General features: G+C 39.6%; 1 protein-coding gene across 5 annotated transcripts in view; it reads right to left on the minus strand.

Moving 5' to 3' along the window:
* Positions 1 to 13,398, minus strand: part of LOC120567091 (complexin-1-like) — a 59,079-nt gene that overhangs the window by 11,207 nt on the left and 34,474 nt on the right. The window contains exon 1 of one of the 5 annotated variants that reach the window (XM_039813896.1): positions 1,128 to 1,382. The exons of the other annotated variants lie outside the window; for them this stretch is intronic. Coding sequence (XP_039669830.1) covers positions 1,128 to 1,167 — 40 coding nt within the window. The 5' untranslated portion in view covers positions 1,168 to 1,382. Of the gene's footprint in view, positions 1 to 1,127; positions 1,383 to 13,398 lie in introns of those variants that run through there. 5 annotated transcript variants of the gene reach the window in all.

The raw sequence follows: 13,398 nt of genomic DNA on the forward strand, positions 1-13,398 counted from the left end.
TAGCTGTCATATCAGACAGATAAACCTCTTTTTGGGGCCTACTGCTGATGTTTTTGACTTCTTTGCAACTGATGCCATTTTATCTCTTGTATTTCACATTATGAAGTGCCTTTGCCAAGCTTCCACATGACTAATCTCGATGCTCAGGGCTAATTAGCTCGTCTGATTGTGACAAAGTTGCTGCGTAGAGGCGTGAGACAGTTGTTGTTCCCAAAAGCCTTGATGTCGTCAAACGCTGCCAGCTGTGGAGTCTGGAAACGGTAAGCAAAGCAAGAAAGCTCCAGAGGAACAGCTGAGAGCCTTAGCTGCAGTTAGAAAAACATGGAAACATGGTCTAAAGTACTTAATTAGAAAGCACAATGAATAACTCCTCCCTCACCACAATCAGAGCAATTCACGGCAACTTGTTGATTACTTAAAATGGTAGAAAAAGGCAACTGCAAATAAAGGTTTTAACTGGAGTTCTAAAATATCTTCCATGACAAATACAATAAAATCTAATCTAAATCTAAACCTAAACCCATCTACCAGAACCATTCAACACTTTAAGTTATGTGCTGGTACAGCCAAAAAAATAGGATCCGATAGGAAGACAGATGTGCTGATTGACATCCCATGCAATGGCTGAATGGAACAATAAATGGCAAGGACCCTAAAGAAGAGACTGATTGAATATCAGATATCTGTGAACACCAGATCAAAACTAGTCAGGACATCAACTGGAAAGGGATCAATATTACTTTTTTACTTGCTTGTCTTTCACATGACTCAAGAAAAAGAGTCTACAGTCATGCTAGCAGCTCTGTGATGCCATAATGCTCATTGTGAAGAAAACCTAACTTTTAAATAGATATTGAAGCCAAAGTATAGGTTAATGGGAATACAAGTTGAGAATATCACAAAAACTCACAAAGACAATGTCTGCATTAAATTGCATGGTAATTCATTTAATAGATGTCGAGACATTTCACTCTGAACTGTAAATGTCAACCTGCTGGTGGTGCTAGAGAAAAAAGTCAGAGGGTCACCAAATCCTCTGGGCGCCATAAATATCTGCACCAAAGTTCATGGCAACCCATTTAATAGTTGCCGAGGCATCTCACTAGTAAAAACAATTCAAACCTCACATGAAATGAAAAGTGAAAAGTCCGGCTCAGCAGGCTTCATCCTCTGTGGATCATGAGATGTCGGTAGGAAATGTCAATGCCAATCCATCCATTGCCATCCTCAGAAACACATCGCTAGGGTGGCTAAAATTAGTTTTAAGTCATTCTATTACCCCACAGTGCTAACCTAATATGTTTAGTGCATTGCCCCAAGCAGGGAGAGCTAGTTAACCGTGCTAATTCATTACAGTTTAAAAGGGACTTTTTGTTTTAGGTCAGCTGAGACCCATGGGCTGATTTTAAAAGTAGTAGAAGGCTTTCTCTGCTTAGTTAGAATAAGATTAGAAACTGAAAAGGGATCAGGGGGCACTTTGGAAGTTATGGATTGTCGGGTCATGCGGTGGATTAGACAGGGTAGAGTTACATAAAATGCTGGCTTTAGATTTTGAGAGCGTGTGAAAACACAAGGGGAGAGTGTCTGGAAGTATCTGTGGTGCTCTGTGTGTGTGGATGAGGCTCTGCTGGGTGTTAAAGAATGGGAACAAAATGTACAGCTCTTAACTCTGTGCACAGCCACTGTGGGCTGTCAGAGCAGTAATTGAGTGTGTGTCCTCCAGGTGTATTCAAGTGTTTCCACTTGTGTGTGTATGTGGGTGTGCATGAGTTGCGTGTTTCATGCTGACGGACGGGTGAGACCACAAGAGAAGAGTCCCCTGTGGAGCCCAAAGACAGAAAAAGAGAGAGAGGGCTGAAAGAGAAGAAGGAGGAAAAAAAAGGACAGAGGAATAAGGTTAACTACTGTAGAATGAGAGCGAAAAAATGACATTGACAATGATTGTGCATAAATTAGAGATTAGCGTAACATTTACAATGATGGAAAAGAGCACTGAGGAAAAAAGAGAACAGGTGGTATTCAGGAAAGAGAAAAGAGGAATAATGCCATAGGACATTGAAGGGGAATGGTGATCGAAAGATAATCGAGAAATCCATGTCAGGGAAAAGTCATGAGGAAGAGAGAGAAGATACAAGGGAATTGGCAGATAAAGAAAGATGAGACTGGATGGCTAGGAAAAGAGAGACAGATTGAGAGAAAGAGAGAGAAAGAGATGAAAAAAGGGAAAGCGTGTTGTAAGGACCAGAGGGAAAAGGGAAAAAAGTGATAAAGCAAGAGAGAGGAAACAGCGGGATCAGCTCAAGGACTCTGTGTCCCTGCCCTCCCATCTGTCATCGGTCCTCAGCATTCCTACGACTGCCGACCAGCGGGTCCCCACGGACCACACCAACCATCATCATCAGTCTCCTGCCCGGGGCTGGGAGGAAGGTGGTCCCAAAACCTAGTGGATGACCACCAAGGGAGCCTTACCGTAAAGCAAAAAACATTGTGAATGGTTACAGCGAGAGAGCATGCTGAAAATGTTAGCTGTGTTCTTCTTTCTCTCAGTGTCCTCCGTGAGTTGTATCCCAAATCCTTTAGTCATGTTACAAGACCACAGTGAAGACAAAAAAGCTCTATAGATTCTTAACCTCTTTTAGCAAATTGTTTTAGTTTAACAGCCATGCCATCTTCCTTGTTGGAAAAATGACAAAAATGCATGCCCCTTGTTTACCTGCACCCCCCCTCTCCATCTCCTAGTAGCAGAGAGAGTGCAAGGGCAGAGGGGTAGTTGAATATGTTAAGCCTGAGTCATTGATCCTTATCTGACTGAGGTTTTCAAGTTTGAATCTATGGCCCCGACCATGGCTCTGAAATATCAGTATCCTAACTGTACTGTGTATTGATAAATCCAGGGCACTGTTTTAGGTGCTGAAGTAGCAGATGGATTTGTAATTGCAACTTTTTCTCTAAATTCCACCCTTGCTCAGTATTGACTTGGATCTGGGGTGGGCTGGGGGGTATTACAAAGAGTCTTTCATGGGGCGGATTGCTAGTCACTGGTGAACGAAACAAACTAGGTCCGCCCCCCATGTTAAAATTGTACAAATCGCCTACTGAGTATACTGCAGTATTTAACAGTCTGCTGGTAATGGCATAACTAATTGTTAATTTAGTATGCAGTATGCAATACATTATTGAGTATATAGTACACAGTATGTAGTACGCAGTATGTTAGTATGCGATTTTGAAAATAATCTACCTGACCACAACCAAACAGCAGACAGACAAAGTTAGCAATGAGCTGGTAAAGAAAATGAAACAACTACAGAACCACATATTTTCTCAGCAGTTGGTGGAGACCAAAACAGAGCTAAAAGCAGAGTGAATACAGAATATTGATGTTTAGGCTAACAGGCGGATAGAAACACAACTCTGATGGATGCTAATTTTGCTCTGTGTCTGCTGGATGTGTAAATAGATAATTGCTGAAATGTCGGCCATAACAACTTGCATCATTTTGGGGTCTTATTTTTACGTTTATCTTTAACAGATTTTACGACATAATCTGATGAATCTCACACAATCAATTTTGATAATGACCTCGTGTGCAGTTTATGGTTTTTTAAATTTGTCTTGACTGGATGAAAAAAAGGTGTTGCTGAGGTAGAAGGAACCAATCTGGTATCAGTGTGATGTTTATAAAGTGACAAAAACATGTTCACATTCACATCTCGCCTACTTTTTAAAGGTCACGTAAATGTCATAGTTGCATTGTGATGCTTTTAAAGATCCGTGGCTGAGTTTCAACTCCTACACAAAGTTTTATTGATGTCAGACCTTGAAAAGATGAGAAAAAAAGAAAAGAAAACTGAGTCACTTTTCACTCTGAGTTGTCTGTGCCGGTCCTTGACAACTATTGACTCAATCAAGGAGAATAATTTGGTTTTTGGAACACAGTTGTCCTTTGGGTAAAAGGAGAGGAGAAAGCCCTGCTCGGTACAGAAAATTGCTTCTCCATTGGGATGACCAAGGGAAGATTATTTTATAGCTGAATGCTGGCAAGTTCAGTCTCCTCTAAAGTGTCTATGAGCAAGACACAGAGCTCCCTTGCTGTGAAAGTTGTAGCTTGTACTGACAAAAATCACCAACAATTTTTAATTTTATTATTGGACTTTTCTTTAAATATAGTCTAAAATTTTACTAAAAAGTTTACTAAAAAAACTACAGTGAATTAAAGGCACCACAAGTCCAGTGGATGTGTAGGTGCCAAACGGAGTGAGGACCTCAGCAGCAGAGCAGGTGGAAATACAGGAAACATGTCAGCAATTGAAGTATTTGGCAAAGCGGACAGAAACAGGGAATGATTTTTCATGTGTTGGAAGAGAAATGAAAAGAGGACACTAAGGAAGCTCCCCCCACCCCCCTCCACCCCTCCTCCACATCATACCTCAGGAAATCTCTGGGGTACATGGGAAATGGAGGCTTGAGGTACATCATTCCTGTGCTTTATCACCTGTTCGCAACCACTATCAGTGGAAGACAGCCTCACAGAGGCTGGCCTTGGTGATGAGCGAGCAGGGACAGGAGATATTTATCACCTCTGAGGATGGCACCAAGGACGAGGCAGACCACACACACACACACGCACACACACACGCGCACGCACACACACACACACACACACACACGCACGCACACACACACACACACACACACACACACACACACACACACACACACACACACACACACACACACACACACACACACACACACACACACACACACACAGAGTGCAGGTCACCACAACCCATTTACTTGTGGGATATATTTGTTTATCTTAGTAATATGTGGATGAAGCACATTCCACTAGATTAAAGATGCAGTAGGTAAGTCTTATAAAACTAACTTTCTGTCATATTTGCTGAAACTGACCCTATGTTCCAGTAGAACTACATGAATTAGGTCAAAAGAAAAAAAAAAGACAGCTCCTCTGGCACCTCCTACAGCCTGTAGTGCCATTGGCAACATTCCACCGCTCCCGGTCGATTTTCTCCAATCAGGGCCACAGGGGTGGTCTATCTGCCTGTCAATCACTGCTCAGGCACACGCATATATAGCGTTCTCCCCTCCCCCCTCCCGCGCACGAGCTGCAGAAAGGTTTTCCAAAACTCTGAATAATGGAGTGGCTTTTCAGAGGTGGCGTGGCTGCAGGATTTTAAAGATCTGAAGAACGATGCAGATGTAGCCACATTTCCTCTCAACAGGTAACATAATTACCATGAATGATTTATCTTTCACTTGGTTATTAGTAGTCAAAAGTCCACAAAGCTACGTTGGTGAGGATGATAGTAACGTTAGCACAGTGGTCGGTCTGATATGATGCTGAAATGGCTAACGGTAGCCTGCTAGTTAGCATCGTTTTACTGTTGGTGAGTAAAGTTAACGTTGTGTTGGTGTTTAGTTATTGAACATGTTGTCTGACATGCCGGCCGGCAGTTCTGTCAAACTCCGTTGTGTGGGAGGGGCTTAGGAGACGGTTTGGGCTGCAGCAGAAAGGGGGGAGGGACTGAGAAGTTGTCGATGTTCAAATTTGTTGGCAAAGTCCTGGCTCTTCACAATCTTACCTACTGCAGCTTTAATGAGACTATCAATCATGAAAATCAGAAAGTAAATGAACTTTACATTTGATTGAAAAAAAATCTAAAACAAGTTTATGATCAGAGCACTCAACATAAGACAGCCAATGTAACAAGAACTATGTCTGATTAAGAAAGAATCCCAGTAATCTTTCTAAAAATTATCCTTAGTTATAAATCAAACCCATTAAAGATTTCAACAAAAAACTATGATACATCAAGTCAAAAATACACCAAAATGCAACATTTTCCTGCCTGAAGATTTCCAGGATGATATCACTTTAGCAGCCACTTTAATCCCCACGATCACTGGTTCATTATATGATAACTGGCTTTGTATGGAATGTAGGTCTGATAGCTTCGTCTGGCTCTCCAGATAAGGACTACTGTATTTGTGTTGGAGCATGCTCTAACAACCCGTGACAGCTCGGGGTGGCACGTTTGGTCGCGTGCCAGAGATCATGGAGAGCAATCGCAGAACTTCATATGCAATTACTCAAGCGTCACTGCAATAATGAGTCATGGAGGTGACGCTGCGGCAGGCTAAATCCTCCACGGGCGACACCGAGGACTCTACCAACCACTGAGTCATGGGGGAGCTAAAACACAGACAAATGAGAGGAAAGTTTACTGTGTACAATATGCCATTTACAGTACACTACAGAATTTTTTTTTAACATTACTTAGCTATAATTTTATTCATTGTGAAGGAAAGAAACAACATGTTAATCGCAGATACTACAACAAGAAAAACTACAAAGAACTAATTATTTTGGAGGTAAAATTGTTAAGACAATCAATAAAACATTACAATAGAGATTGTATGCATTTTTTATTAAATAGACTACATGGTGGATTAAAAAAATGTATTAAGAATCATTATACATGGTTCAACAAAGCTGGGCAACAGCACATGACTGACATGAAGCTCCTACAACACATGGGGCCCTATTTTAACGATCTAAGCACATGGCGTGAAGCACATGGCGTACTTGCATTTAGGGCGTGTCCAAATCCACTTTTGCTAGTTTGACGGCGGAAACGCATGGTTCAAAAGGGTTGTACTTAGTGTCTTAATTACTGTAATCATAGGTGTGTTTTGGGCATAACATGCAATAAATTCCCATTCCCTTTAAAAGCCAGGCGCATTGCTATTATTATGGCGGATTTGCACCGTAATATTTTTATTTGTAATCTTTTGCATGTTTGTGTGCTTCTGCACTTCCCTGTGTGTGTGTAACAAGCATAGTGTGTGCGCGCTGTGCACGAGCCTAGGCGCATTTTACTAATTTGCTGTTAAAATAACAATGAAATGCTGCGCTATTGTCTTCAGACCAGGTTTTTGTTGGTCAATGGCGCGATCACTTCCTGCTGCCTCAAGATAGCAATACGCCAAGAATTCACCTGAACACGCCTCCCTGTAAGACCAGCGCGCCCATGGGTGCACAGATGGGCACAGGTGCATTTGCTATTTAAACGACGTGGGCTCTGGACGGGAAATTGACAACTGCGTCGGTCTTAAACTAGCAAAGACACTTGGGTCGGGCTTTGGGCTGCGGCGGGTGCAAGATAGGGCTCATGAAGTGGCTTTGCTCTGTGGTAACATTATCGATTCAAGGTCTCAGCTTCGGTCATCACCCTGCTGAAGTGTCCTTAAGCAGGTTACTGAACATCGGAATGCTTCAAGGGCTAAGCTGTAAAACACAGACCTGTTATGGCTGACCCTGACCAACATGAATACAGTCAGGGATAGGAGATTGTTTGAAAATCAGTTGGTACTTTGAAGGCATAATCTAACACCAGTGTTTTTTCCTATGTCTACAGCTATGTCTGGTTTTCTGATCATTGTGTGTGCTTACACTAAAGGAAATACCTAAGAATGGCTCATGAAATGCATCTGTGAGAGACAGAGGTATTAATGCAGACTTTAACATAATGAGTTGTGCAAAGTCTTTGTAAATTCAAGGACAAACATTTTGGTTTAGTATGTATTAATGAATGAGATTCTGTTGTTTTATTGGTTATTATTAAAATAGAAAACCTAAATCATCCCCTTTCTGATGGAAACAGTTGTTTTCCTGATCAGGATTTGAATATTATGTTTGCAAACGTGGATACAAGTCTTCCAAGATGATGGGAACTACTTCCTTTCAGCTGTCACACCCCCTCAGAGTTTAAATCATGTGCATCTGTCTTGACAGTTCAATGAACTGCATCAGGATAGAGGGCTAGAGATCTTTGATGGTCTATAACCTTGAAAGTAATTCACATGACATAAGTCTGAAAAAACGCACGAGAAAACGGTGAAAAGATAAATGGTGTCTTTCAGGTGTTCATTCTTGGTCTATTACAACCATTTTAGCTTGTGTTTAATTCATTTTCTTTTAGATATCTTTATATTTTGTGTGATAATGTGTTTGTTCATTGCCCATTATTTAACTTAATGTTACTTCATGCTGTTACTTCAATACCTGGTGTGTATACACTGAATTTTCAGTCAATGATTGGTAATAAAGTATGCCCAGTCTTCATCTGCTCCACATGTAAAACAAACAGTAGCTGTTGGCAACCACCAGACAACCCCCTGACATATCTAATATCAAGTTCCTGTGGTTTATTATCCAGTTTTAATATAAATTATATCTTATAACATTTGATATTAGAATTAAAATCCTTTGTAATTTTGAAAATAATTTGTTAGCATGCAAAACGTTACAGTTCCTTCCAACTTTTTTAGCTGTAGTCTTTCAGTGCCACCTGGACGTTAGTTTCCCTTCAGCTCTCTATTATATATATATATATATATATATATATATATATATATATTATATATATATATATATATATATATAGATGCTGAAGCTAACTAGCAAGCCAATTAGCTTTGTGGAGATGCTTTTATGTGACTGAGTAAAATAAAGCAGGTAATAAGGAGCCAAAGAGGTATAATCACATACAACCCTCTGCGGACAAAAGACGCACAGGCGAGTCCAAGCCATGTTTGACAACAGTCCTACTCTAAAAGGGATATTACAAAATTTCATTTTAGACATTTATTTACTATTTTAGTCATATATTTAGCTACGCTAGTGAACCCGAGACTTTTGCAAACTTATTTCAAGCACCAAAACCATTGATTTGTTTGTTTTCACAAGAGATTTGAGAAATTTCAAAAAGCAAACATCAACTTTTCAGCTTTACGGGCCAAATTATCTCTTTATACATTGCTCTGGGCCTCACTGTACAGAAAGCTGAGTTTGTTGTGAACATTTTGATATGAAACACACGTTTGTATGCATATACCCTTAAAAGCTGAATTTAAAAAGGTATATGAAAATGCCCTTAGACCTCAGAGGGTTAAGTACACTGTTCATTGATTAAAGCTAATATTATACCTGTCAATGTTTTGCTGTGAATGAACAATGGACCTGTATAAAATCTAAATTAACTATCAGACAAAGTAGTTTTTATACTTTTTATACTAAGTTTTTTCTTTTTTTATAACCACTTATGAATCAATCTAATCACTGAGATGATGTTAGTTCATTCAAACACAAATTAATTAAGGCCTAATTATAACTGGCTTGTTGTGTGTTGCTGCTGTTCTGCCAGGTAGGAGACCTGAAAGCAATTATGTCCGAGTCAGATGTGACAAAGATTTGTGGAACTCTTTGTGGAACTAAATAATTGCTTCTGATAATTGCCTTTGAGAGGATCATACACAAGTGAGAAGTTAAATAAATGAATAATTAGATCTGTCAACTAATTAGACAAGTATATAAAAAGCTTTTCACTGATTTCATATGTAGGATTTGTTTTTGTGGCTTAAAATTAGAAGACGGTTAAGACAAATCAAAAAGTTTGATTACACTGTACTTGAAGGTATCTACATAAGAGTGACATGACACTGTCATGAATGTGTCAGAAACATAAACAAGTCATAAATGTTTATGACATAACGCTTCTTTTAGTAAGTGTCATTCAGTGTTTGTCATGACAAGTTATGATTAGAGTTAGGGTTAGGGTTCATGTGTCATGACTGTGTCATGTCACTCTTATGTAGATACCTTCAAGTAAAGTGTTACCAAAAGTTATTTATTGTGTCTCTACAATGAGATAGAGTGTGACTAAGTCTGTTTTAGTGCAGAGCTATTCAAAAGATCTGTTTTGCTAAAACTTTGTTATCCATCAGTTTCTTTTGAAGGGTGTTTTACCTTATCACACCTTCACCTAGTAATCTTCACACCCACTTTCATTTGTCCTATTTATACACTTCGTACATACCTGAGATGTGACTTCTAACACCTTTGAATCCTAACATACCAGAGCCAATTAACAGGTTAACTAATTAACAGATTCATGTATCTCCCCCTGTTATAGTTCTGTATGCAAATGAACATTAAAATAATTGTGCCTGAAGCTGAACTTTTCTAAAAGAAAATCTACAGTACGTCGCAGCTCTTGTGGATAACAAGAAAAAGCAGCATGGAATGTTGATACTTGACATGGATTGTGTGTTCCCTTTTTTTGTATTTATAGTAATCAATTCAGCTGGGAAGATGAGTATGTGTGTGTAAGAAAAAGTGATATTATATTCTACATAGAACCGTTAGTTAAAATTTCTCAGACAAGAGGCCGTCAGTTTAAAACAGAACTCTTCCAAATGCATGACTTGGAAAGGGGATTTGCTTTCGTTGTCAAACAAGATCTATGTTTAGGAGAATCCATCAATACTAGATTAGCATTTTCAGTAGTAGTATTTCCCACATGACTACAGATGCTAATGCGGCTCCCTCTTCAGCTCCGCAATAAAATTCCCCCCATCATCCATGCAGCTAAAAGACTCACACATTTCACATTAATACAATAGTAGCTTCTGACATGGTTCTCATTTTACACAATTTGCCGATCTATCTAAAAAGCAATGATCCGATCATTGCCATGATGACATCTGTTTGATAGGGATGTCATCTAAAGGCTAAAATAGAGAAAAAGATGTCTTGATGTTCATTTAAAAAATGTAGAAAACACCACTGGAAGTCATAAACCAAGCAGTGAGAGGTTCGGAATCTAAGCCTCCTGCATTTCCGACTCGCCGAGCTGTTGAAAGAGAAAAGATAATCATAAGCTATGGAGCTTTACAGGCTGAAGTATTTCAGTGTTGCATACTTGGGAGTTCTTTAAGCGGGTCAACTACTTCTTTTTTTAGTAGCCGAGTTGTTTTTGAAAGGTATTAGCCAAGGTAAACAGGAAGGCTAAATTGTATCGCAAATTGTAGTACGGACTTGCAGAAAGTCATCTTTTCAAAGCTCGGAGTATCTTTGAGAGCACTGTGATGCTGCTGTCACCTGAACTAGGCATTACCATGAAAATCCCTATGGAGCTAAGCTGGCTGAGATCCTCCTCGGGTAAGTATTCTCAGCATTATGCATGCCCATTGATCCCTAACACCCAAGACTCTGCTTCTCTCTCAACCCCCAATTGTGCTTTTAGCTCCAATTTCGCCTCCTGCCTCTACGTTAACATCAACAACTATGATTCAATCGTCTGTGCCTCCTGATGGCTTTGGAAAGTCTTGGTGTATGAATTAGCTCGACGGATCTATGGCTTCCCGCTATGCATAATCAGCCTCGCCTCATCCATCGCTGCCACTCTCTGTGTATACTCAACGATCACATGGGGGAAATCTGATTTCAATGATAACTAACACTATAACTCAAACATGAGATCGCGGCAACCTCCGCGCCGTCACCCGTGGCTCGGATTTGTGCGGCTTTGGAGTGTGTGAAATATGAAAATGCAATTCATGCCAATCCCTCTCACAGCATGAGCGGTCACGCAGGAGCAAAGACAGTGCGTACATACAGAGTAGGACAGCGGAGCTCTGCATGGCTCAGATTAGGTTGCAATTTCTAACTGTGCATGCACAAGTGTGAAAAAGGCCTGCCATTCACATACATTGTGTTTATCTGCAGTTAGATAGTCAAATGCCTTTACACACCTGTATTTTAACACGTTATATGACAAGTGATGCCACCAACGCATGGACCATCAAGGAAGACAAATACAGCTGTCAGATACAATTAATGCAGGGAAGTAAAAAAGTACAGCATTTTCTTTGAAATGTTGTTGCGGAAACGTATAAAGGCTTAAAAAAGTGAACAAATGTCTACATTTTACCAAGTAATTTTGAGGTAGTTGAGTATTTGTAATATATATATTGCTCCACTACATTTCAGTTGGAAAATTTCGAAACTTTACTCCACCTATGTATATTTGACATTAACAGTTAATGTGTGTAAGATAAAGAAGATAAAAGATCAACACACAAACGTGGTGTTCTCATAACCAGATAAACAGCTGGGCAGTGTATAATGCCGGTATAATTACCTCTACAGGGGCCATTATCCCACCTAATGAGTATTTGACTTACGTACTTTTGATACTTAAAATCCTTAACAAGCACCCATGTTTTGTTCTGCACAAGCTTGAAAATGACAAACCCAAAATAAAAATGTTATTGCTACCGTTTTAATTGCAGCATAATCGTGTTTTTTTTGAGAGCATTTCTCTTTGGAGTTTACTAATAAAAAGTCAAGAAGTTCAAGTGATGCTTGATTAAAATTTGCAAAGGCACAAACATTGTAAAAAAAAAAAAAAACACCTTTTTTATTTTATTTTTTTACTGTTTTATTTGCACTTCAGTAAGAAAGAATTTTCATGTAGACACGAGTGTCAACATCCTGAGTCATCTCGTTACCTCCTTCTGTTTCAAGGCCTAAAAGTCCTTCTGTCTAGAAGTAGAAGGAAAAGGGAACTTTAAATTTGCAAATCAAAATAGGATCATATCCTTTCCTTGAATTCACGTGCTATATCTGTTGTATTTTATGAAGAGACACCAGGTGTTCCTCATATTTTACACATTCAGCAAGACTTGGTGATCACAAAAGAAAGTTTAAAAAACTTTCCACTTCAAAGCCGAACCGTCCCTAATCCGCAACTCTGACTGGCAGAGGAGATGAATAAAGATGCACTGCAATATGTGAGCATCAACATATGTTTTATGCCTTGTCACGGAGCCAGCTGCATACTCTGATGTCAAGTTTCACTTCTGACTTATTATAGCACAATGACAGTTGTACATCTGAATTCTGTCTCTCTCTCTCTCTCTCTCCTAAATTAAAGCCTGAATGGCCAAATATAATCAGATTATTTCATATAGTGATATTTTATCCTTCCTCTCCAGTAACAGCTATAGATTCCACCAACTCCAACTCTGTGTCCCAGTTCCTTACATACAACATTTTAGATGTTAAGCCTGAAGTGTCTTCACATTGGAAAAGTGACAAGCTTAAAGGAACACGCCGACTTATTGGAACTTTAGCTTATTCACCGTAACCCCCAGAGTTAACAATCGAATACCTTCTCATTCCATGCATAGTTGAGTGCTGGCGGCTCCAGCCATCAGCCAAATCACAGAACAGGCAGGTGAATGGTGCATCCGTACTGCCTTCGAATAAGTGACAAAATAAGCGCCAACATGTGCCTATTTACTGTGTTATATGTAGTGATCACAGCGGTGCAAAAAACAATGTAACATGAGACACAGCCATCTTGTAACCCTAAACAAACCGGGAACTATATTCTCAGGCGGAAGAATATAGTACTTTGGCAGAATGATTTGCTTTGCAGCAAGCCTGTCTGAGAATATAGTTCCCGGTTTGTTTACTGTTAGAAGATGGCTGTGTCTCATGTTACGTTGTTTTTTGTACACGCG

Source organism: Perca fluviatilis, chromosome 10 (genome assembly GCF_010015445.1).
Source record: "Perca fluviatilis chromosome 10, GENO_Pfluv_1.0, whole genome shotgun sequence".
In the NCBI taxonomy this organism is placed as follows: Eukaryota; Metazoa; Chordata; class Actinopteri; order Perciformes; family Percidae; genus Perca; species Perca fluviatilis.